General features: G+C 37.5%; 1 protein-coding gene across 1 annotated transcript in view; it reads left to right on the top strand.

Moving 5' to 3' along the window:
- The first annotated feature begins 10255 nt into the window (after nucleotides 1-10255).
- The window catches only part of LOC120344962 (tensin-1-like), a 33764-nt gene continuing 16090 nt past the window's right edge, over nucleotides 10256-27929 (top strand). The window contains exons 1-2 of the mRNA XM_039414310.2: nucleotides 10256-10445; nucleotides 21786-21870. Of these exons, the coding sequence (XP_039270244.2) occupies nucleotides 10388-10445; nucleotides 21786-21870 (143 nt within the window). The 5' untranslated portion in view covers nucleotides 10256-10387. The remainder of the gene's footprint in view (nucleotides 10446-21785; nucleotides 21871-27929) is intronic.

Genomic DNA, 27929 nt, shown 5'->3' with positions numbered 1-27929 from the left:
GCCAAGAGCCTCCCGTGGTATTTATACCTAAAATTATGGCCTAACCCTAACCTGGTACACATATTACATTCCGATGTCCGCCATCTTGGTTCGCATACTTCGGGAGCCCCGATGAATATACCTGTTGGCAATACTGCGCTATCCTACTAACTTTTCCACATTTCTTTACAGTACCTCGAGCTGGCTTCTGTAGATAACGCGGTAATTTGACAGATCGCCTTTCAGACACTATTTATCATAGTCAGTCTGTATTAATGCCTTTATAAGCGGCGCATAGGCCTGCAAATTGTCAGGCTTCTATCAAGTGTTAACGTTTGGTGGTTCCTATAGGCGGATTTGTAGCATACTTCGCTGGGCTCTTTTGTACAAATCACCCGTCACTAACGCAAATATATTAGAGATCTGAGAAAAACACCAGGAATGATTTGAAATTTAAATTTCCCCCGCGATCTGCAGTCCTGGCCGGATAAGTACTAATTTTTGTTTTCGAGTACTGGCGTAGGTGTTCATTTGACGGGGGCTTTGTAAAAAAGACCTCGCCTCTCAAATACTATTTATCATAGTCAGACTGCATCAATGCCTTGAAGTATCGCACAGGCCTGTAAACTGTCAGGTTCCAGTTGTGTGTTAACCATTGGCAATTCTTATAGGGAGATTTGTAGCATACCTTGCTGGACTCTTTTGTACAGAGCCCGCCATTAATGCTAAAATGTGCGATTTAAGAAAAATACCCCACCACATTTTCAAATACCGAATGAGTAATTATTCAGTTAGGAGTGAAAATTTGAATTTTCAACGCGATCTGCAAATCTAGCTCTAACTGGATATTTAATATTTTTTTAGTTTGAGCGTTGACGGAAGTTTGGTCGGCGGGTGCTTTGTACTAATGATCACTCTTTTAGAAAAACGTGAACTTTCCAGATAATGATATAGCCAGCTATATTCCACGGTGACCGTACATTTGAACCCATACTTTTGCACCCGTATACCCGACGGTTCAATGTATATAAGGGTTCTAAACTCCATGGGTTAGGGTTAGTATGGGTTCAAATATTCGTAGGTGCAAATTTCCATAGGTGCAACAGTATGCAGATTCAATTGTCGTGGATTCAAATTACGGGTTCAAATGTACGTGGGTTCAAATGTAATGAACTCTATTCCACCTATCCAACGTCATGCTGTGATCGATCGAACACCAGGATGAGCTAACCACCAATCGGGAATACTAAATATGTTTTTCAGATTTATAAAATAATCAAAATCGCATCTTATCTTTGTAACCTTCAATTATATTTGTATAAGTGCGAGATACCGTGCTTTTCAGATGGAAAGACATTTTAATATGAAATGATAAACAGGGCCCGCGGCAAATTGAATAGTCCACGGCCAACAATGTTACAAAACACGTGAAATTAGTTCAATTTTGATATCTCATTTTGACACTGGAAAAATTGCCATTTGCTAGCTTTCTCTGAGTATCGATACCTAATTGATGGTTACATTATATAAGGTACAAGATATCCCTTGCACAACTACGTAATTACAGGGAATTTTGTTTTTTTTACTATTTTTCCTACAGCGAAAATTAGCCGGAAAGGAAAATTCATTTTCTTTTGATTTGACCGCTAAAATGAACGCAATTTCTATTTTTGTTCGCTAAGTGTCGACTTGGGAGTTGGGAGTTTCTATCGCTCAGTGAGATAAGAAAGCGAGTTAGTTGTTGTGTTTATAGTTAGAGTTGGATTTCGGCATGTTTTCATTAGCGCGGCATCGGCATAGCTGGGAATATTGCAAATGGTGTTCTGAAGTTTTTTAACCGCATCAACCAGCGGGTCCGGAAAACGTTGGTTTTGAAGGTCTAAAAGCGTTTCAAGGTACCAAATTCCTATGTATGATACAGAAGATGCATTGTTTGCATTTTAAAAGTGGAGGGAATTTTGGACCCTAAACCCCCTATGTTTTCATTGACGAGTTGGCGTTGAAGTTGCAGACTTTATTGAGTTGTGAGTTTTTATCTCTTAGTGGAGATGGGGTTTTGGTGACAACACATTTGGACCCACGTACATTTGAACCAATGCGTATATCCGCGGGTTCAATCTATATGCGGGTGCTAAAATCCATGGGTTATGGTTAGTATGGGTTCAATTATCCGTAAAACAAAAAAATCCATAGGTGCAATAGTATGCAGATTCAATTGTCTTAAGTTCAAATTACGGGTTCAAATGTACGTGAGTTCAAATGTAAGGGAACCGTGATTTTGGTATGTAATGCAGTGGTTGTGTGTAAAGTTATGAATTCGGTTTATGGCATGTTTTATTGATGTCAGTTCCGGAGTCGTATTTTCAAACTTCCGGGAGTAGAGGTCAAATATTTTTACAGAAACTATCCATTTGGCTAAGCGTTCCGACAATCTTACATTTTTGTTTGAGAAAGCCTGCGTATACGCCATAATCATTAATGTTAGAATTCAATTTTCCGCGGTAATTTAGAGTTGAGTCAGGATTTTTCGTAATCCGGAGTCGGGAGACGATTGCAAAGTTTCAAATGTCCCAAGGTTGTCGTAGAGCCAGTTTCTTTAGTGTTTACTAAGTCCTTTCCACTTGCTACATGCGCCTGTTCGCATTCACTCATTTGTAACGATAACACAAGAATTTGTCAAGTTAGAAACGATAATCGTCTATTCTTAGTGCAAAATACTTACAGAGGTTTTATTAATCTAGGACGTTTTGCAAAAGTTATGTTATCTTTGGACAACGTTCTGCATTTCTTGGTTCACTCCATATATGTCACATATCTGTTTTTGTGTCACTTAATTTCCAACGATAACACAAGAATTTGTCAAGTTAGAAACGATAATCGTCTATTCTTAGTGCAGAATACCCATGATTCACCAAGGAGTTATCCGCGATGTTATCAACTCCAGAAAGAGCATTATCTTGAACGTACTGACTTGAGCTACTTCGACATATTCCTCTCTTGGCCTATTTTAATTTCTGAAATGCTTCTCGGCTGCGCCTGAAACGCGGTACTACGTAATGTGTGTACCAGGTTAGGGTTAGGCCATAATTTTATTCCGATTTTCCTTATTTTAGTTCTTTTACGAGTTCCGGGACTGTCTGTGTTAGCCAAGTGAATATACCCCCTGCCCATAGGTTTCAGTCACTTTATACATTTTGATGTAAAGTGGGCGAACAAAGTTAGTTACCTCCATATTGGTTCACATACTTCTGGAGCGCCCATAAAACTTTATTTGCATTTGTCATTCAATCTTTACACCGATTCCGGACTTCGAGAAGTCGAAAATTTCGACTCCAACTTCGGCAACTTCAACAGATAAGAGCGTGACCACGACCGCTCAATCTCAACCACAGAACTTATTAACAAGAACTTATCGAAGAATAGCTATTGATAATAAGCGATTGAAACAATTCAAACTGAAGTGTTTAAGATTGCTCTGAGTAGCAGTTTACACTTCAGCGTCCGAAAACCTCTTGAATTATCCATTAAAGAGTTGTTTTTCCAATTCCTCGACATCTTTGCGGTGTTTGTTTACTTAAAGTTTGACGACAGCACTTAACTAGCTACAACTCCAGAGCTCTGAAGAGTGGCAGTTGCCAAATGAATTTTTTTCGAAATAGGCTATATACAAGTAATCACAGATTTAAATACCGTTACTGTTATTATTTATAAGTCGTTTTCCCATTTCTTGCTTCGAACGAAGTCCTAGACATACATTTTTCGCGACGCTCAATTATCCTTCTGGTTTAAAGTAGTAATTGATAATTGATCGTCTGTTTTCATAATTCTACTCTGAACAAAGTTTTATTCAAGCTGCCCGAATGTTGAAGGGGCTAATATCTTTTTTTTATCGAAGGTTTCCAAAATTCTGCTCCCGTGTGCCATGGCCCGCTACTGAGTCATATACGCGCATTATACTTACGGACGTAAATCACCATGAATTTCAAGTTATATATCTTGAATTATTATTTTTTTTTCACCCAAATCAAAATCAAATCGAAGAATTACTTTCAATTTCCAGTTAAATATCCGTTCTCCTATAGTGTGTGTACCAGATTAGGGTTGGGCCATAATTTTATTCAGATTTTCCTTACTTTAGTTCTATTACGAGTTCGGTGACTGTCTTTGTTAGCCAAGTGATTATATCCCAGTGCCCATAGGTTGCAGTCTCTTCACATAACTTGATGTAAAGTAGGCGAACAAAATTAGTTACCTCCATATTGGTACATACACTTCTGGAGCGCCCATTATTCAAACCGACAAACAACATTCCTTCCACGGGCAGTGGCCTTTGTTTACATATGACATTAAGAGCGAACTGGACACGTGTATTATTGTGGACATATCGATAAAGTTAGACCGCGGATATCCGTTGTCGATGTGTTATTATGCGGGAATAGACACGCGTTGTGGGTGGTGTGTTCTTGTAGTTACTTGTGGTTTGAAAGCTGTTTACCGGTATACAGATTTGTGGTGTTGAATGTAAATTTATTTTGTTGTGTTAAGTCTAGTGGAATACCAACGCATATATATTTCTGTAAGATGTTCTACAGAGAAAGGTTGAGAACCACTGGTTTAGATTGAGATAAGTTGATTTTAGATTTGTTATTTATTTTTTTAACTTGAAAATGTGTGTGTGTGCGTGTGTGTGTGTGTGTGTGTATGTGTGTGTGTGTGTGGGGGGGGGGGGGGGGGGGGGGGTGTAATAACCGAACCTTACCTAATCAAAATTTTAGCGGGAACAGTAACACGATTGGACCTTAAAGTACAATACCAGCGCCTCGTATTTAACTAGTTACATGAGTTATTCAACACTAAGAGAGGCCATTGTAAGGTTTTAAATACCAGGGTTGCGGATTGGATTAATTTGCGGAAATTAAACAAATTAAAAATCACCTTTGACACCAACTTCCGCCAACTACTTGAAACTTCACAGGGACATAGTTTTGAAGGGAAAAATTGGCAAAACGTGAAATAAATGTGAATAAAACGTGAACGGTTTACAATAAATAGAAAAGCTGACGGTAATCCAATTTTGAATAACGGACTTGGAAAAATATACTTTCTGAATCGCAATACATTAACTAAGGAAAAAAGGTTACTCGAAGGTATGCCCTCGAAGCAATAAACTATAAATGGAAAGAGTACTAATTTTGAATGACGCCGCTTTTCTGTTGTATTTCACGATGTTTTTTACATTATCTACTTAAGAGCATCCTTGTGTTTCTAGAACACCATTATTATGTCATAATGACATATAATTTGCTCGATAGTTGCCAATCTGGACGTCCGTTTGAGAATTTACGCGGATTATTTTCTTTCACGTAAGTGGGCTTTGTTTGTATGTTTTACTGCAGTAACGTTGAATATCGGTCAACCAAGAGTTATAGCGGGAGATGACGCGTTGAAGAAGGCTTTAGGCAAGCAATAACAGTTTTTTATTCACTCCGACGAAGTCTTTTTAGAATAGGGCTAATACAGCGGTTCTCAAAGGATGCGCCGCGGCACACTCGGGAGAGGTGAGGAAGAAGACTTGACCTTTTGCCTTTATTGTTCAGGCCTACATGTTTACAAACTTCAAAAGGCATAAAGTACACTTTAACGATCACAAAATTGAGTTGTATTTGAAGCAAACTGAAGACAGCGATTTTTGTTTTCGTTCGCAGTGAGTTTACTTTCCTGATAATTTGGCGTCGCACCAACAAAAAGCTGCGGCAATACACAAGGATCGGTACTCCTGAAGGATGCGCACCAGGGTGTCGCACAACCTGAATCCTAACCTGGTACACAACCTGAATTCAGGTTGTGCGCCATCTTGGTGCGCATACTTCAGGAGGTCCCAAGAATCTAATCTTTCTGATTCGTAATCTCGGGAAGTGTCTATGAGTTTTATATGTTATAGTGCAGTTCATTGAAAAATCTTTTGCACAAAACCCTCGCTAATAAAGCACCCCCACCGGTGCTCCCGATAAGGAATTGGGTACTCCTGAAGTATGCGCACCAAGATGTCGCATAACCTGAACCCTAATCTGGTACACAACCTGAGTTCAGGTTGAGTTGAGTACTTACTAGTACATCAAACGTTGTGGGTTGGGGTAAGGATAAGGCAATTACCAGCAAAACTGTTTAAAATGGCGTTTCAGTTTTTGCGCCCTATTTGTTTCAGGGCAGTTATCCGCTTTTCTCTAATCTTGAACCAATGGTATTCGAGATTATTTGGAAATTTGCCGTTTTTCTTACCTTCTAGTTTTAACCAAATCTTACATAATTTAGGATTTAGGGCTATTCATATGGAGTATTTAGGTTCAACAATTTGATGTAACTGTGTAAATCATATATGACGTTATTAACATTCACCGGCCATTGTAACTTTTCACGTCACACCCACATGACCTGCCAGTCTTGATCTAGTCTAAAACCCTGCACACTCATGTCTAGTGAGTAACGGGTTAAAATATTTTACTACTATGTTTACGAGATAAGGAGCAAATTGCTTCTGGAGTGCGGACTCACACGAAACGGTAATTGAAGTATGCGGACTCCCACGAAACGGTAATTGAATTTGGCGCCAACTGGACGTCGATATGACGAATGTGGTCCGCGATCAAAAATTTATCACTGTAACGATATTTGAATGAAATTTAATAGCTGGCATTTAAGAAAAATCGATGAGAATGCTATTTTATACGTAGAATTTAATTTAGAATATTAGATTTTTTTTTCCTTTATACTAGTTTACTGAAAACGAGATCCCAAGTCTCGGTAGAGGAATTGAAAGTACTGATAGAAGAATTGCGAGTTTTTTGAAAGCGAGGTCCCGAACCGTCGACTCAAAGTAGGAAGAAGTACTGACAGAGGAATTTAGGTTTGCTCAAAACAAAGTCCCTGTCCCTCAACGAAAATAGTACAGATAGAATCGTTGCAAGTTTGCTCACGGCAAGGTCCCGAGCCATTCACTAAAATGGAAGAGAGACATTGCTAGCGTGCAAGGCAAGGCATCAATCCCTTAACTAAATGTGGGAAGAGCAGTCATAAAAGAGTTTCAAGCGATCACCATTGTGCCTATAGCTATATATATGTATAATTGCTGGAAACAGGGTCCCGAATTGTCACGTAAAACTGGAAACAATACTGGAATAGGGGTTGCAAACTGCCATTTACACCGTACTAATTATATATATAGCCTATATCTTTCAACTCAATTGCTCAAAGCAAGATCTTGAGCCCCCAACCAACAGAAAAAATTGCAAACGACCTATCTAAGGGGTATAAAAAAATTTCGCCCGATTGTATAATAATAACAATTGAAAATTTTGCCTGATTTCATAGTAATATCATTTGTAAGTATAAATAAATTTTATTGCATGATAATTGAGAAATACAGGCACAATAAGGACTATTTATAAACAAAGACAAGGACATTTTTAATTGGTATTATTATGAAATCGGGCGAATTTTTTTGGACATCCTCTTATTATCCTTGCAATAGAGATGACAATAGATAACTAGCAACACAAGACTTCTATTGTTGGTAATAATGTAAATTCCGCTATCTCGCGAGACGTCACAATCCAAAATAATAACAGTTGTGAGTAAATCACCGAACAAAATACGTCATTTGTATTGATATAAACATAAATAACTTCCTCGTGTTACGTCATTGTGCCTAATATGGTGTTTTCCTATCCGTTGCTTATCCTAATGTAAACAATACTTCAGAGTCAAAAACAATTTTTACATTTCTCAAATATACTTTTACCACTTTATACAGTTAACATAATATCGAGAAGCTTATTACATATAGTTAGGTCTGGTTGATGTGGTATATTCTAGTCTGGTTATGATTTTTATTTGTTGTTTTTTGTAATCTGAAGGCAAATCCGCCAGTCACCACATAAAAGCGGAAAGGCCATTAATAGAAACAAAGCAAGCAAATACTGGCACATAAAGAGTTGCATATCTCCATTTTGACAAAACGGTAGATAGACATCCGACTAGTGCAGGACTAGCAACAATTTATTAAAGATTGTCATGGAAGAATATTTATGAAAGAAAGTTGTTAAAGTTTAGGCGCTTGTTAAAGTTTTTCAAGTATCAACAGTTATGTCATTCAACGATAATTTTGCACTTGTGAAACTTCAACCCCCGCCTTATTTTTTTCGCATAGGGTGTTGCAATAGTTAAGGCGGCTTTCTTGGAGGTCTTTCGCAAAACAAATTCTTCTACAGATTTAAATCTTCAGTTACGACACGATGATTTCAAAAAATGAATTCATCCGTCACAATTTGTTCAAGCGGGCGTATCAAACAACTATTATTACATCACAGAGATCTTCCGCTAACGCACAACAAGGGTCATCGAATATCGTACAAATCGTGAGAACTGACAGAGCTATAGGATGGTATTTGTCGCTTAATCGTGCGGTAAACTGGCCTAATGGTAGAGTAACTTTTGCCGTTTAACCGTACGCCAAACATACCCAGCTGTTGGAAAGTATTTGTAGCTTGATCGTACCGTAAACTGGAGTATTGGTACAGGACTCTTCGTCGCTTAACCGTGCGGTAAACTTGCCCAGTTTTAGGATAGTACCTATTTGTCGCTTACTCGTACGGTAAGCTGGCTTAGTAGTAGGATGATATTAGTCACTTGATCGTAGGATATGGCACGCTAAATTTTGTGTCGCTTGCCAGATGTTAGTCGAACTGATTCTTAGGTTAGTAGAAAATGTTGTTACAGCTTATTAATATATTCATATAGTCACTATTACTGTAATAAGTTGAGTGTTTTGAAAGCATATCAGCGCAAAAGTTTAAATATTCGCGTATCTTTTGTTTGTTTATTGCTGGCCAAAGCCTCATTTAAACTAGGTTTGTGTTATTTTTGTGTGCTGGCGCCTGGCGCATGATATTTCTCATATTTTAAATCTTTTCTAAGGTTTTGCTGGCTCTCCCGAATTCTCCATTTTCAATTTGGGTGTATTAGGGAGTTTTCTGAATAATTCATCTATCTATTCATTCTCAAGAACTAAAGCTTATCGACTATCGTAATACCCATAGATTGTTTTATTTGATTTTTATTGTCGTTAATTCTGTTATTATGATAAAATACTTTGTTACGCAACTATGAACCAAATTTTCATTGCTTGAAAAGGAAAAGGGTCGCCTGAATTCTATTATTTATTCTTTTATTTTAGTTTTTGAATTTAATAATTTTGCCTTTTCGTGTAATACCTTCGGAGGTTCTTATCCTATCGTTAGAAAATGACTATGACGTAACACGGGGAAGATATTTATGTTTATATCAATACGAATGACGTAGTTTGTTCGATTATTTACTCATATCTGTTATGATTTTGGATTGTGACGTCTCGCGAGATTGTTTCACTTTTTATCGAAATTCATTTATTGAGGGGGTTTTACTCAGTTCAAGGAATAGATAAATGGCCAATTTTGTATAATATATACGAAAGTGCAGAGACCCGATACCTTACTTTGTACGAACTCGTGAAAACGAGATTCCCATCCCCGAAACTTTGGTTCAGATGTTATGCTTTGACTTTAAATAAAAACTTATTGAAGCGTGTCATAATAAACATTAAGTATCACATTTGTTATTCATTATGCAGGTGTAGGAAAGCTATAAAAAGGGAGACGAAATTACCAAAAAGTTCGAAATAAATATTATTAAATATCATGTGTTCTAAGGAGATGATTGTTAAATTTAAGCAGCATCTACCCGTTTCCATGGCAGTGTTAGCCTCAATTATTTCATGTCTTCAATGGCAAGCGATTTTTTTGACCTACCTGTCGCAAGGATAGACCTAGGTACAGTGCTTAGGACAACGGTAGGTGGTTTCAGCTTTTCTACCAGTGTTCTTGCCACTTGTAGTTGAGGGATTGTGAACTTACGTTGAGCAAACTTAGGATAGAATAGGATTTAAATACTTATCCCGGGTAGAGGAAAACCGATAAGACAGCTTAAATCATATGGCGAACCACGGCATTTCGTCCGGTTACCGGTCCATGTCGGGTATGGGATTAGTTAGGTATTTGTGTTCGGAAGCATGGACTTGATGGTGGATGAAGCCGTAACCGACCAGCGGTTACGTGAACCACCCCTAAAATTAGCAAGTCGAAATAGTCTGCGGCTAATAGCTGAAGAATATCATAACAACAACTTTTTTTGCTTTGAAATTACCTCAAAAACTAAATGAATTTATTTTTTATACAACAGCATATATACATTAGTTTTTCTTGAATAGTAAAGCAACCGATACAATAACTTTGGACGGGAATACCGTGACAGGAATTTCGTTTAAAAAAAAACATTATTATTACGACACTACTGAAAGGAAATACCGTGCTCAATCATGCGAATAAAATCAACAAATGACGTCACACAACACGACTATATCCTAAACTCTAAAGGTGAGTGATATATCTACTTTTAAAACGCGATTTTAAGGATTTCTAAATTTTTCAAAGCATGGTAAAGGGGAACATGCTTTGAGAAAGAGTTTGAGAACCAAACTTATCACGTAATACAGGGGTTCTCAACCGCCGGTCCGCTAAATATATTTCAATATTAATATATTATAAGCAAATTGCAAACCACGCAGATGTCCAGGCATAGAAAATTGCCATTATCACAGTTTTAGATATATCTTGAAAACGAATATCCCGAGCTCAGTGACAGAGTCATTAAATCAGTGTTTCAACGTTCTCATCAAGACCAAGCAGAGAAATCGTATGGAAGTCAACGCTCTATTTCTCCTCTCAGAAACTTAATTGGAAACGCGTTTAACACGTATAATATTAAAAAGACAAATTTCTCATTAAATTGGATTTCCTTCTTTTGCTCCGCCTACTTTTGTCGTAATTGCATTATTTTGATTATGTTTTGTGTTAATGACATTTTGGTTAATTTCGAAGGTCCGCCGGTCGGCAAAATTTCTTTTGAAATTTCACCTGTCCGCGAACCGAAAGAGGTTGAAAACCACTGACGTAATAAATTTTATATGGATTTGCTAATGCGTCTGAGCTATGGTCGAATTTAGGTTTTAAATGAAATAATGGTGCTCCTGGAGTATGTGCACCAAGATGTCGCATAACCTGAACCCTAACCTTGTACACATACTATGTTCAGGTTGTGCGCCATCTTGGTGCACATACTCCAGGAGAACCGAAATAATAGTAGTAAATTGAATTTAATAACGCAGAATATATTCGAAATATTAAATTTGATTGTTCCCTGCCCCCCCCAACAATATGGCAATTTTTTTTTCCATGTTCATCTCCGATAACAAAATATTGAATATGTTCTAAGTTGGGAATCATGCAGAAATATCATTGATAAAAATAAATTTGATATTATTCGCAATACTGAATTTTTCGGTTTCGGTCGCTACACGCTGAAAATAGTGACCATAACGCAAACTCTTTTCTCATGTCCGTCTGTCACCACCAGTCCATCACAAATTGTAATGTAATACGATTCTTAACAAAACATGAAGATTAGGATCGACTTTGTTTGTTTTAGTAAGCCAATTAGTTGGTGTGTGGTTTCGGGGGGAACGTGGGTCGGATATAGTTTGATAATTTCCCTGAAGGAACTACGCTGCCCTAGATGTTTGCCATGTGACACGTCAAAAATGTCGCACATCCTTGATTTACATGATTTCGGGTCTCAGGTCGGGCCGAACCTCAAATATTTGCCTATAGTTGTAATTTGGTGCTCCCGAAGTATGCGAACCAAGATGGCGGACATCGGAACGTAACATGGGTAACAGGTTAGGGTTAGGCGATAATTTTTTTCCAATTTTCCTTATTTTACTCCTATTATCAGTTCGAAGACTAGCCAAGAGCCTCCCGTAGTATTTATACCTAAAATTATGGCCTAACCCTAACCTAGTACACATATTACATTCCGATGTCCGCCATCTTGGTTCGCATACTTCGGGAGCCCCTGTAATTTTTTACTTCTGATATAATAAGGACACATAACAGAAGTTGTTCTCCGCGTATCATTCAGTGCGTTTAATAAAAGGAAAAAACAAACAAACACCAATAAATGTGGCATTCGTGAATAAAAATTGCGATGAATTTAAATCTATTATCATGAAAATAAGAATAAAGAGTTCTTTTAAGTGCTTGACCTTGTGAATTATCGTCTGACCTTCAAAATGATCTGATCATATTATGTCGACTAAAATTGCCCTTTTTATGACAAACCTTTCTTTTATTACGGCAGACGCTCTTGACGGAATTTGACAAATATGACATGCGGCGAAATAAAAAATACCAGCGAGTTATGAGAGGCCAGGATAACTGATGACTGAACCTGAGTTCAGGTTGTGCGCCATCTTAGTGCGCATACTTCAGGAGGTCCGAAATAAAATACTAACATGACGATCAACAAGAACAAAATACCAAAAGTACTCCTGAAGTATGCGCTCCAAGATGTCGCACAACCTTAGAACGGAATCTGACAAATGTGGCTGTGATGGTCTTGTTAGTGAAATCGTTGACTTTAACTGTATTATGGACATCGCAGGATAAAAATAGTTTGATTTCAAATGCGACGCCCAACGCATTAGCCAGGTTGTATTACAGTGGTTCCCAATGCTCCATGAACCACACCTTTTCAGACAAATCCAAGGATATTGGATTAAGTTGAATTATTATGATTTGAACTAATAATTTAAATATAAACAAGACGAAAGATACAGAATCACATTTCTAGATGGTCTCACGCTTCCGCCACGAATAGCGAAATATTAATTTAAATGTATCAACTACATTTTGGGCCTGAAATGTGCTAACTATGGCCCGCGGGCCCAATCCGGCTCGTTGGAGGTTTCAATCTGGCTCGCCCGATGCTGCCAAAAATTTCTACTTTTACCCGATTCTGCATGCACTCCAAAGTTGTTGTTATTGAAATCTGCATGGTGCAATAGGCTTGTTAGATTATGATCGTAGTTTATGTAAGCTGTATTTTAGGTTGACAATTGCCACAACCAAACTAAAACCAAATTTTGCTGTTTTAGATGAAAAATAGCTCAAGTAATTTGTGGAGATAGCGATTAAATTTAGTTTTTAATGCAAAGTTAATGGGGACATGTAACAGAAGTTGTTCCCTACAGCAGTGTTCTTCAACCGGGGTGCCGCGGCACACCGGTGTGCCGTTAAATATTGTCAGGGGTGCCGTGGGAATTTCTCCAAGTTGTGTGTCTATGCGGTGTAGGGTCCGGCAGAGTAATCGTGTGGTGCTGTTCTATATCAGACCGTGGCAGCATCTGGTGGCGATTTTTTTTGCCTTTGTTTTTATTTGATTACTATTCAAGATGTCCAATTCAACATCTTTCTTCAATGTTATATTAACAATATAACACTTATATTGTGAATATTAGGTATTTTTGCCATATTTTCAGCTGGTGGTGTGCCGCGGGATTTTCTAACTGAAAAAAGTGTGCCTTGGCTCGAAAAAGGTTGAAAAACACTGCTCTACAGTCTACGTATCACAGGCTTTTTTCAACGTTAAAAATGAAAGCCAATTTTGGTCCAAAAATCTTGCCCATCCCTGCTTTATAAGAACTGGAATTGTTTATAGTCTAAAACAGGGGTCGGCAACCTTTTGTCGCTCGCGGGCCAAAATTAAGGGTTGCAAGTCCTTGGCGGGCCGGACATTTTTTTAAAAAGTTGAAAACCGAACGGATGATACTTATATAACAAAAATCTAGCAGTGATACATCTCTCAAATAGAATAAAAACATATTTCCTCATTGCATTGCATCTCAAAAAAATCCATTTGAACATTTTTGGGGCCATTGAACCCTTTGCACTTGGGATCAACTTTGCTGCGTTTTGTTGCCATTTGTCTAATTACCATTAAATTATAGGCTTATTAAACGAGTAATTGGTAAATATTGTACCGGTTAGATTAAAATATAATTTAGTCTACCCGTGTATTACAATATATTCTGTTATGTAGAAATATAATCGTCAAAACAGCTGTTTTGTTACTATAAATCAGTGCAGCGTCGTGGGCCGTATTGTATTATTCCGCGGGCCGGAGGTTGCCGACCCTGGTCTACAACTCTACCCAGTACGTTATGAAGTAGGTTATGGGGTTTGAACGCAAGATATCAAAAATGCTCTTTATTATAATTAGTATTTACCAATGCGCTACTTAAGTGCTGTTTGTGCTTATGGTGTAACAACGCCGTCGTCAAGGGGTTAATCAAAACATTTACCTCAGAATAGCGCGCGGGAATGTAACAATAACGATTTTAAGCTAACAATGAATCGGTTTATGACGTATGAATAGAAAATGATTGATGACAACGTTTGAAAGAAAACAGATCCGATGATAAGTTAAATTGTGGCGTAACAATGCTACGAAGAAAGCTGTTTTCCGATGTTTTGTTCGCTCACAGATAACTTTTGACAAATTGTACACATAACTGGAATTTCCTATTTTGTTGTGTTTGTATATAAAATGACGGATACAGAGGTATTTAGTATTCCGTGTATCAAATAATTGTTTTGTGCAGCTACACTAAAACTAATTTGTTGTCCATATTGCAACTCAAGAAGGCCATTGAAATGACGATAGTCGTCCAACTTCTACACATATATCTTGATATCATCTTGTTTTGTCTGAAGAAATTAGAATATTATCTAACAAAAGTTATCTCCAAAATATACTCGCTATTTCGTGAGAGATTATGTAATTTCTTGTATAGAAATAAAAAATTTAAATTTTGAAAAGGAAAGGGTCGTCAATTTGGTAATCTGGTTGCATCGTCAATTGGTTAGTTAGATGATCGGTCTGGCATTCTACCTCGAGATCTTTAACATACGATGTCAAAACAGTTACGTACACGATTACGGTAGTCCAGCGTTTCCCAAACACTCTGTTCGTGCGGCGCCACATTATCAGAGAAAAAGTCACTTTCGAATAAAACTCAATTTTAAAATCGTTAATGTGTACTTTACGCCCTTAAGAGTTTGTAAGAATGTATGCCTCAGTAATAAAGTCAAAAGATCAACTTTCTTACTTCATCTCTGCCTAATTTTCTTTTAAAATGCTAAAAAATTACTCACGTCCGCTAAACTCGGATCAGCGGATGAATAAACTGCAGCTCGCGAATTTGGGAACATGAGTGAATTTTTTAACATTTCAAAGGAATTGGTCAGTGATTTTCAACTGGTATTCCGTTAACGATTTTCAGGTGTTGCGCGTTAAATTGTTGTTACTCAATTCTTCTGATTAACTATTTATGGTGAATTTGATAGGTCTTTCTGCAACTCGAGAAATAAGCTATTGGCGCGAAACAGGGATCATTAGTTAGTCGGGCCCTTTATTCTCAAAGAATCTGAAATTTCATTTCGTGTTCCGCAATCAATTTATAATATTGGAAGTGTTCCACGGACTAGAAAAGCTAAAAATCATTGCCCTCGCAAAAATAGCTGATAATTCAAAACAGATAATCCCCGATCACATGACCACAGCACGGATTCGCAGGTCGCGAGAGGTAATCCGGTAATAGCTGTTTTGGTGAACGGTTCCGTGTGACGCATATGGTAATTTTAAAATGTTCTGGCCAAATTTAATTGGATATGGCCTTGTGTCGTGATATCGAGCGTTTGGAATGTTTTTGCCATAGAACCCCGCGGTTTGGTCGTATCGTCGCCAGCTAAAAAATATTTTTTTTGTATATTGACGTATTACCAAGCTTACTCGTGCCTTTTGCCCAAAACAAGACAAGGTAAAAGCTGCTGTTGACATCTAATCATATGTTCTGGAAATACTCCATAGACTTACCACGCTGTCAAAGTTATCCAAGCTATATACCGATAAGCGCATACTTCCATCTATCCCGGTTGGTTCATTATTTACATTATTAAAGTATTATTAACAGTAATTCAGAAAACGCTGCGTTATCAGTATATCGTTCAACAATAGATCAAAATCATGCGGAAAATAAAGTAAGAGTTTATATCTCACTGCAAATGCCGCAAAATTGCATTAAAAAATGTTGAAAATTGCAAATCCGCAAATGATGAATGTTCTGGCAAAATTGAATAAATACGCCTTAGTTGTGTGTCCTGTTTGAGTGTCAAAATACAGTCGTTTCATAACACCGCTAAGCGTTGTTTACCCTCAAGGGGCGTTAAGCACTTTCTCGTGCGTCTTGGTTGGAAAACGTTCTAAACAATTTAACTAACACACGGGGCTTGTCGCCTCTTGGTGCGCTTTGTTATGTGTTAGTAAATTATGACATCAAGAAGCAGAATAGAGATACAAACCACATGATCAACAACATATTAACAAAACGATCCATAGGTACATTTCGTGTCCTGCAATACAAAAGACAAACACACATCCGAAATTATCCTGACTTAAACAAGGGAGCAGTGCTCTTTTATGAACATATAAACCTTAGTAAAAAACACGTGACTTTGCTGACCACAACAACCCTGGAATGCGATTGCGGAACCGCCACACGGTGCGCAATTTTCAATTTGATGACGTCATCAGATTAAACGTTTCGAAATGAATGAAAGTAATAGCCTTGTAAAGACAACAACAATCTTTGGTACTCCTTTAGTATGCGAAGCAAGATGGCGGACACCGTAATGTAGTATGTGTACCAGGTTAAGGTTGGGCCATAATTTCAGGTACAAATACTACGGAAGTCACTTGGCTAGCCCCCGAACTCATGATAGAACTAAAATAAGGAAAATTGAAATAAAAATAAGAAGTAAAATATCAAGAATATTATCAACAACAGCAACAAAAATTGAATTAATCGGTTCATTTCGTGTCAAACAAATCGGGCCTGCCGTATTATACACATGTTAATCCGCGTATATATATATATAGACTATAATCTTCAATCCGGTAATTTTATTTTTCACATCCGACCACAGCCTTGATTTAATGGCAGATTATATCAATTTGCGACTATTTTTGCATCAAGTTAAATAAACAAAACCAGCGTCGCAGGATGATATGGTTTGTGCAAAAACAATTTGAGTTTCGCGAAATAAAAATGGATAGCGACAGAAATAGCTCCATGAAAAAATGTATTTCGCTGGGGGTCAACGTACTCCTGTTAGTCGTCATTGTATGTGTTGAATATAGACCATGGGCATATCCGGGGGAGTTGTCAATTATATTTTTTGTGGTAGATGAAGGCTTATTTCTCTCGTTTTCTCGTCGCATCGATAATGACAGTCAGTTCTTTATCGTCGGCGCCAATGCCATTTCGGGCGATTGTACGTATATTCAATGACATTAAACAACATGATAGGCAACTCTGACGTCACTCCATAAGACTACACGCGAAAGATTGTATTTCATGATACGCTTCAATGCACATAGTTATCGTCGCCTTTCGAGACCGTTTTCCGTTCGCTTTTGCTACTCGGCGCCTTCTTTACGTGTAGTATCTGCCTTTTTGCGCCTGTGACGAAAGAAAATAATCATTAAATCTAAGAAGTTTTGCTCACTTGGAAAGCTGGAATGGCAGACAAGCTAAGCAGAGTAATTCTGGACATCATAGACGTTTTTATATTATCAGAGAAGATTACAAACGCGATAGTGTAAAGATTTGTGTGAAACATTTTGCAGATAATGACAAAGTTACTAGTTTTAATGTTTGTACTTAAACATTGAAATTTTATTTAAAGAGGGTTTCTTACAAAACAGCAAGACTGTTTATACTTCTCTTAACGGTGCTGTGATACAATTCCATAACACAAAGTTTGCCCGTATCGAATTTGCTTTAGTAGGTGAGTTTATTAGACATATTACATATTCATTTTATCGTAGTTAACATTGATGGTACATAATGCCTCGTAGATATGTTTGTGTCTAAATTTAGGAATTTAGCTCATAGCCCACTAATTAATATTATCGTCTATGCAGGAGGTTGCAGGGCTGAATTCAACTTGCAGCCTTACCGATCACCTGATGATGCTCATTTAGTTTGGCTCAAGCAAGTCTTCTTGAAAGACTTGTATGAATGGAAACTACCTATATCTTTTGCCTTCCTCCGATTTTAGAAGACAAATTTAATCTGAGGAATTTTGCATATAGTTCTCATTGATTGTTGGCTGTTTATATTTCCTATTAATTGTGAATTCTGATTATAACAAAAAGTTAAAAAAATTTTTACGTAATTTACTGGCACCTTTTTCTTGTCAATACTCCAAGCTGAGGTAATAAACAAGACAATACATTCATGTCACCTGGAAGCAAAATATGCACACTGATTAAAAGTTTGACACATTGAGATAATACATCGCGACAGCAAATACAAGTCATACAATATGCCGCATCGCATTTTGGAAATTGTAAAAAGGGCCGCAAATGGTTTTTGATAATGTATACTTAAAAGATATTTTTTAAGATAGTTTTAGTTTGTGACATATATTGTGATGCAATTAAACAGTTGGATTAAGTTATATTATTTTCTCTAATTTCAAATGCAATTACATATTAATATTTGCATTCCACTATTATTGCAAGTTACTGTATTTATTACAAAAAAATCATAAAATTCTATGAACAACCATCAAAATCATTTTTGAACAAGCTTTGGATAGGAAAAGAAAGATACATACACTAAGAATGACTTAATCTAAATATATGGACCTAAAATTAACAAAAATACTGTAGTATAAACTCAATGTTTACTCAATTACATTTGTCCTGACGTTTGACAACTTTTTTGTGTCACCAGCATACTAAGGCCAGGCTGAAATGATTTTATAGTACCAACTCTTATAGTAACTAACGAGGTCACATGATCATGGGTTAATATGGATCTGCGAGAATGTTTAATTAATTCCAGTAATGCAAGAAAGCGTATAGATCAGTAAACAAACAAATGACAGATTTTTTTGACAAGAAATTTTGCGCCACATTGAATTGCTTGAATTATTAGTGATATTGATTTTTAGTAAACTAAGTCGTTGTATAATTATATTAATATACAAACACATGGAAATTTTCTGTTCGAAGTTGGTCTTTGAATTTGTCATATTGACTGCTGAGTTTATTGTGTTATTTCATTGTACTAATGGAAATATGACAAAACAAAAACAATGTGCTTCAGAATTTTGAGAAATGCAGAAATATTGTAACTCCCATTTTTCTTCGAAAATGCCACCTTCTTCATGTACTTTGCATTTAATTTATCCACTCAAATGTTTTATTCAAGTATTCTTTTGTTAGCTTGATGTGTATATTCTTAATTGGGTCAAAATGTGAACAAAAAAATAATAATTTTCCAAAACTACTTTCAGTAAATTGTTTTTTGCGTGAATAATCAATTTCACTTAAAAAAATTGGAAAAATCTTCTACATTTAGATAGAAAAAAACTTTTAAAAAACTATTACAATTATTGTTTAGCGTTCGAGGGCCGCACTGGAAGTTCTCTGGGGCCGCGAGTTTGATATCCCTGGTCTATATTGAAGTTGTCCAAAATATTGAACAGTATTTTATCATGAAGCATGATTATACCCTTCTCTGAATTTCTTCTATAGTACTACCAAAATTTTATGGAACCAATTCTAACATGGTGTAGTGAGTGACCCATAATCTGCATTTCCAAAGCTGTTTTCAGTATGTCTGGCGTGTTTTGTGCCTTTTTACAAATAAGACCCATACACAACTCTACCGGAGGGTCAAATGTCTTTGCATGCCTCCATAGGTTGTTCTTCTATTGCAAACACTTATGGAGTACTCTAATTGTATTTCTTGGAATCACACTGTCACTGATATTTCGCCAGACTTCTGATATCTCCCCGTCTGCTACAGTTGTCCTGTGAATAAATAATGGGAAATTGAGGTTAGACGAATAGTTGAAAGTTTTGCTCTATGTCGACTTAATTTCTTGATTGATATTCTTACTATTTTTGCTATTGCCTCTTGTGCTACAGGAATCTCACAATGCTTATACAGATTTGTCCACAACATTCACATCTGAAGAAAGAGAGGAGATTTATTAATTTTCGTCAAGAATATTTAAAGCAGTCTATATGATTTAAAATGGAAAAGTTAATAAATCCAATATCTCATGTTAAATGTAAAAAATGTTTTACTGAATTTGGTATATAAACCAACTAATGAAGGGGTTTAGTCCGAAAATTACAGGCATTCGTGGCTTCATATACTTGAGAGATCATACTATACAATATAGACCGGTATGGGTGAAATGTTAGGTGAACTTGTTAACCCTTTGAATCAATACGCAAATAAAAGTGATTGAGCAATAGTATGTTACGGCAATGCGTATATATCCCCATTGGTTAGAAAAATCTAAATGGAGGTACATGAACTATTAAGGGGTAAGTAAATATGCAATTTCGGCAAATGGGCAACTACGTACCGTACTGAATTAATAACTTTGTAGTATTTGAAAAGGCTGGCTTTCCCACATGCACTTAATAGTGCGATGCCCGGGTGTGATATACAACAATAGTATTTATCTTACCTTTTTCCGATTTCTTTTTAACTCAACTTTCCAAAATATCATTAAGATCGACAACAACTGTAAAAGCAGGCACGAACACCATTCGTGCTATGCCTTGAAAACAGCACACATCCGCTCGTTCTCGTCTCGTCAAGTATGTGCATTGGAGCGTGTTATCGAATACGATCTTCGGCCAAAAATGCCGGAGTTGCGCATCATGTTGTTTAATGTCATTGGTATATTTAGCAAGCTGTATGACGTGATTGTGATGTCGTAGTGACGTAATTTTTGAATGGCGTATTCAGATGGGGGTTAGGATTGACATATCAAAAAATTGTTATGCTACGCACACTGAAGTACGTTAGGTACGAAACTACACGAAACCCGGTTTCTTGGTTTAACAGTGTCTGCACGTTTAATTACACGTAAAGTTATGTGATGTGTTCGGGGTCCGAACCCGAGAATGTATTGCATCCTCGGTTCAGTCATATTCTATGGTTTAAAAAGAACAATAGGTTTATATCGAGTATTGTTAGCGAAACAATACCGATTGTTGAATCACAATCTTGTGGTTCGATCGGTTGTTCGCTGATTAGATTTTATGGATGTCTCTTTGCTGCCACCCCATGTCCTCACGGTTACGAGATTTCATTCCATTGGAATGCTTTATCGTTGCCACAGTGTACAGATTGCAACCAACAATGCCCTCTGCGGAGTAGACCATAAAAGTGGAGTTTGGAAATATATATCCGTATGCGTAATTATCCATAACCTGTTGGCTTTAACGTAGCCCAACAAAATCCTCTGAAATTTATTTTTCGTCAGAACTGATTCGAATAATTTACTATTCTATTCGAAATCCTCAGCCCTACTGACGACCGAATCCCAAACGCATCAAAATGAAACTTTTTACGTGGCATGATTCCTATTTTGTAAAAATTGGCGGCCGAAACATATTGAAATAGAGAATACTTTTGACACGGTAACACTTAATTGACATATCAAGTTTCAAAGTCTCGTTATTTATAAATTTAGTTGCCCTTGAAGTCGGAATAAAAACCGTATCAGGTTACGTTGTTATTCTCGAGAATTCTTGGTGTGACCTATTAAAAAGCTTTAACGAGGACAACGAAATGTAGGGGAATTCTTGAAAAGGGTGTTTTTATTTTTGTTTGAATGACCCCATACGCGCAGGACTATCAGGATGCTATGCAGACATCCACACAAGCTGTTTAGTATCAGCCATGTTCTCAATAATGACTAAATGCTTCACGTTTTCAGATCCGCCAAATTCTATCGACGAAGACAAAATGCAAAATGGTCACATGAAGGAAACAGCGTTGCTAAGCGACAGAAGAGGTCAAAGGTCAGACAAATAAAATTATATCAAATAACTTTTTACGCCACACTTACATGGCCCGCCAGTTCAAGTGGACAGGATTTTCGGTCCCTGGCTTTATAACCTTGCCTACGTCTAGGGTAGGGTCAAGCCCATAAGCAACGCAGACGAGAATATTCATTCTAACAAAAGTTAATAGATTACTACTTGTGCGTCTGTTCGGATTGTAAATATAAAATCATCCCAGAAAAATGTCATTTCTCAAATTCTTAGGACTTAACAGCGACAATAGACAGGCTTGTTTGTAAACTTTCGCTACTTGAGATCCTGCATTCCTTGATAAGAATGTCGCGTCGCATTGGCACGAACTTGTGTGGATGACTCCGCATTATTGACGTCACAATCATGCTTAAACGAGCATGGGAGAGAAGATGCACTACTCGAGTCCCATCATAGTTAGGTTGAACGCTCTAACGCTGACATGAGCAAACTACGGCCTGCCGGCCAATTCCGTTCCGTTAGGTGATTTAATCTGGCCCGTCTGATGCTGCCATAAATGTCTGCTTTTAACCAGTTCTGCATTTCGAAATCTGCATATCGAAATCTTTATGGCACAATAGGATTGTTAGGTTATTATCTTGATATGTTTAGTTACCGCAGACTATCATGTTCTTTTTGTTCATAGCGCTGACAATACTGACAATATTTACTAAGGTTTTGTTCATAACCGAAAAGAGAGGCGACCAAGGCAATGCGGTGACTGATGCGTAATCATTTCATGTTCTAACTTTGTAGAGTAGTTGTAAAGTTTTAGAAGTTTCTGATTTTCGGGCAGCGAAAGTTGTAAAGCCGGGATGGTTCATATCAAATACTTTATTCATGGATCTGGAATTGGGGGGAAATTTCATGCTACCCTGACTCTAAACTCCTGGTGATTCCATAGTCATTATGGTTATCAATCAATTTGTAAAGCATCTCCGGTTTCTGTTCCGGATTCAAATCAAATTTGACTCCCGACTTTGCATTTCAAAAAATCGTTTACGGTTCACGAATTAGGCTAGGCTAATTTCGTAAGCCAGAGCAAAGAATAACGAATGCCGAAAATATTAGGCCTGACATCAGCGCCGCGTGAGACATGCTCGTTCGCCGAAACCGTGCTAAAACGTTTTGAAGTCATTAAAGATAGCTATCAATTTGTAATAACAACTCCGGTTACTGTTCCGGATCCAAAAAAAATTGACTCCAAACAAAAAATCGTTCACGATCAACGAATCAGACAATTTTTCGCAACTAGGAGCTAGGAATGACCATCGCCGATATATAGTTAGGACCGGCGATAGCGCCGCGTGAGACATCCGTGTTCACAGAAACCGTGCTAAAACGTATTAGCTGCAATAATAGGAGCATTAGCACATCGTAACGGCCATTAGTCTAGGTCACTGCCTGTAGTTCTGGTAATTATCACTTTAACATTAGTTTTCTATTATGAATGCATTAGCACGTCGGATATCCTGACATACACGAAATACTACGAAAATCTGAATGGCCATATCTTTGCGAGTAATAGGCTGTCATAAAGATTTAGTGGCGAAATAGATGATTTTTATCAGGTTTTCATAAAAATGTCGCATTATTATTACCAGAAAAATATTCACACAGTTATACGGGGGAAGGAAAGGCGCAAATTATCAGGTTGTGTGACACTCAAGGGTCTCTCCTCAAAAAACAAACGAGAATATCGGTAGGAGACCGAAGATTTATCGATCGAAAGTTAGGGGATCCCCAAAACAGAAACTGCGGTTCAATTCTTACATTCTTACTCCATAGCGACTCCATGTGTCCCATCAATAATTAATTATTAACTCGCTAATTATACGACATAATTCATCCAAAATCAATAGGCTGATCCGAGATATGATGAATGCACTTGCAAAATGAAGCAGATTCAACCTCGCTTTCGTGCGATATCGCGTGTATCTAACAGACAGACAGACAGACAAACAAACAAACAAATAGACAAATACCTATCAACATACTTAGTAAAGTAAAAACACCGACTCGAACTGGAAATATAATATAAAAATTGAGGCAGTGACTAAAATAGGGTTCTGCATACTGGGCCCCCGGGCCACAAAGTCCACAAAGCGGATTTCTGGGAACACAAGCAGAGACTTTCACTAGATCAAGGGTGGGCCAGTTACATATAATACTTGGTTACTGGGCCGGAAACTCAAAACTCAATATGAAAAACTATGGATAAAACAGTTTATTTACAAAAGCTAGTCCAACAGCTAGGCTAATGTTTAGATCGTAATAAAAAGCACAAAGTAACAATTGGGGTCATTATGACGTTATTTTAATTGATATTTTCAGCGGAAATTTATTTCCATGAAAACGATAGTCGTAATTTCAACAGTCACAAGTGGGCCGGATAAACACTTCGGTGGGTTGGATCCGTCCCGCGGGTCGATTTGAACCTCTACAGCTACTTGCTTTAGCTTTAGTTTTGAACTTGATACGTGAAATAACTGTTAGAAACCCGTTAAAAGCAAAATTTGGTATTTTCATACAAAAAACGCGGGTCACATTTTTGGGAGTTTTATGAAAGTTTCAGAACCACAGAATTGAACTTCCTTATCTAATGGAATAAATAGCTAATGACGATACTCCTAAAGTATGCGTACCAAGATAGCGGACACTGGAACGTAGTATGTGTACCAGGTTAGGGTTAGCCATTATTTCAGGTACAAATACTACGGGAGTCACTTGACTAGTTCCCGAACTTGCGATAGATCTAAAATGAAAAAAATTGGAATAAAATTATGGCCTTACCCTAACCTGGTACACAGACTTCGTTCCGATGTCCGCCATCTTGGTTCACATACTTTGGGAGTACTCTTGCTTTACCTTTTATTTTTAAACACGATGCATAAAGCACCCGTTAAAAGCAAAAGAAGGTATTTTTTTATTCAAAAACGGGGGTCACATTTTTGGGAGTCTTTAGAAAGTTTCAGAACCCCCGAATTGAACTTCACTAACTACTGGAATAATTAGCAAATGACCTTATCCCACGGTTCTTCAATGACTGGGCGACGAGAACTGCATTATGACGTTTACAATACACAATTGTGTATAGTGATAACAAATTACGTACTTAACTAGTTAAGGTTGAATTTGTCTGTTTATGTACCGTTCAAACGTGGGTTATAGTTGGACTCCGCCGAACAGGCTCGGCACAACTATACCCCACGCTTGAAAATACAATCTCAAAGGCACTAAGCATTATCACACTAGTGCTGCTGTTAAATTTAAACGCAGCTGCGTGACTGTCTGTATTGAGCTTCGCCGATGCGATAGGTATTGCTTTATTTTAGTAGTTGAAGCTGGTCGCCTAGATTGTAGGTAGAAGTTGATATAGTAGATAAAAGTTGTTCGGTATAATGGTAGCGGATTAACGGTTTAAATTGGTAAAAAATATTGGATGTGGTTTATTAACCAATATTCGGAATTCTTTGCGATTCAGGGAAATTGGATTCGATTTTTTATTCGGATCATTATCCGTGTGTTTCAGTGTTTGTCAGATCCAATGCTTTTCAAGGCTCCTGGAGCTTATATTGGGAACTTTGTATTGAAAATTGTATTTTATCGGTGCAACGTTAACGGTACGGTTTAACGGTTCTGTTGATTAAGAATGATATTCGATGTGGTTCAATTTTTATTCGGTGTACCGTATATGCATTTGTTTCAATGTCTTTCAACGCCTCTATTTATTCATAATTATTTCAAAAGAGATTCGTAAGTTGATTGATATAACGGTAACGGTATAGCATTAATGGTTTAAGTTGGTAAAATTTGCATTGTATGTGGTCCATTAACTAAGATTCGGAATTCTTTGCGATATTGTCGAAGCTAAGTTATTTTTATTCGTTCTAATTTACGCGCGTGCTAGTAATTGTCAGTTTCAATGCTTCTCAAAGCTCACGAGGTCAATATTGGTGACTTGGGTTGTGTAGATTAATGTTATCGGTACAACGGTAATGGTAGGGGTTTAACGGTATGATTTGATGATTTAACGGTTTCAGTAGATAAGGCTGATATGGTTTGAAAACCTAGAATGCGATCCGGTCGATTCGAATCGGTTCAATTAGATAAAAGCTGATATTGGACATGGTTTAATAATTCAGATTCAGAATTCTTTGTGATTCTTGTCGAAGCGAATTCGATTCGAATTTGTATAGTAAGACTAATGGGTTCGTGCCAATTCAAAGTTTCTAACCAGTCATACATATATTTGCTTACATGGCAAGCATTGTATTATCCGTCCACAATTACGCTTAAAGTGTAGAATATTTTACTGATTTTTGCAGTAATAAATATACGTTGAATGAAGATTGTTATTTTAGTTCGGTTTATCAAGGGTTCAAGTCGAATGGCGTTAAATATACCGCAAACGGTTTGTGTTATCGGTAAGTCCTTGACGTTTCTGTAGTCGTCGGTAACTTTTCTCAATGATGCTTTGCTTTTGAATAAGTATGTGTGGCCATGCGGACCTCCTGAAGTATGCGCACCAAGATGGCGCACAACCTGAACTCAGGTTGTGCACCAGGTTAGGGTTCAGGTTGTGCGACATCTTGGTGCGCATACTTCAGGAGTACCGGCCATGCGCGTGTATATCTTTCTCGTACTGCACTGGCTTGGCAGCTCTTGGTATTGCAGAAGCCCAGTATGTACCTCAGCTTTTCAATTTTGGGGGTTGGTAAATATTATGCTATAAATAAGTGATAAAACATCACACTTCAAAATCAGGGGGGGGGGGGGTCTCTGAATTTTTAGAGGATTTAGAGCAGGGGTGGGCAACATACGGCCCGCGAACCGGACGAGATTTTTGACCGTCCCACTGACTGTACATCAGTACATTATGATATTAGATTATCACACTTTTAGTACATTATGATAAATTCATTATGTGTTTTTTGGAACTTTACTTTAAACGGGATTTATAATTTTCTTCCTTGCGTTAGCGAATAAATATGTGTTTAAGATATTGAATACTATTCATGTTATAATTCGGCCCGCCGAGAACTTCATTTTCCCACATATGGCCCGCCGACTAGAGAAGTTGCCCACCCCTGATTTAGAGGATGGGTTTAGGCCGGCCATGTAAGTGTGACGTACAAGTTACCTTTTATGTACAAAATTTGGTACTCCTGAAGTATGTGAACCAAGATGGCGGACACCGGAACGTAGTATGTGTACCAGGTTGGGGTTAGGTCATAATTTTATTCCAATTTTTCTTTATTTCAGTTCTATTACTAGTTCGGGGACTAGTCACGTGACTCCCGTAGTATTTGTACCTGAACTTATGACTTAACCCTAACCTGGTACACATACTACGTTCCGGTGTCCGCCATCTTGATTCACATACTTCGGGAGTACCAAATATTGTTCATAAAATGTCACTTTTACGTCACACTTACATGGGCCGCCTAGACTAGGCGGGCAAAATTTTGGAACACTGGTCCAGAAACCTTGCGCATCTCTGATCGAGTACGTTTGGAATAAGCTGTTTGCGCAGAGTACTTCATTCTTTATAGCCCCCAAAATAACATTGTTTTGATAAATTTCGATCGCTATTTACAATAGTCCCATCTACACTCGGAACAATCGCTATGTGGTTGAATATTAACTAACGACTAATTCACAAAAATGTAATTTTCTCGCAACACCCGGCCAAAGATAAGCGTTCTTTATTTAACGAGTGTTATCTTCGGGCCATACGTGAGCGCTGTTACTGAAATTTTAGTCATTGAATAAGGTCATTGTGTTTTTGTCGATACTGATAAGAATATCGCGGTGGTGCGTTCACTAAATTCAATGGTCGAGGTTAATATAGTGAGAGTGATTCATTATTTTATGTGTATTAGGGGTGGGTGATGGTTGGCATTGTACTGTAATATATAACCCCCTTTGGTATAATCACTAAGTATAACCCCATGTTTTTAGGGGTAAAAAACAGGCCGTGGAGCGTTTGTACGAAGCCCACGACACCATGACGATACGATGCAAAAATGTGAGATTTGAGAAAA

The sequence above is a fragment of the Styela clava genome, chromosome 5 (genome assembly GCF_964204865.1).
Source record: "Styela clava chromosome 5, kaStyClav1.hap1.2, whole genome shotgun sequence".
Lineage (NCBI taxonomy): Eukaryota > Metazoa > Chordata > Ascidiacea > Stolidobranchia > Styelidae > Styela > Styela clava.
This window is presented reverse-complemented; position numbering and strand designations above follow the sequence as displayed.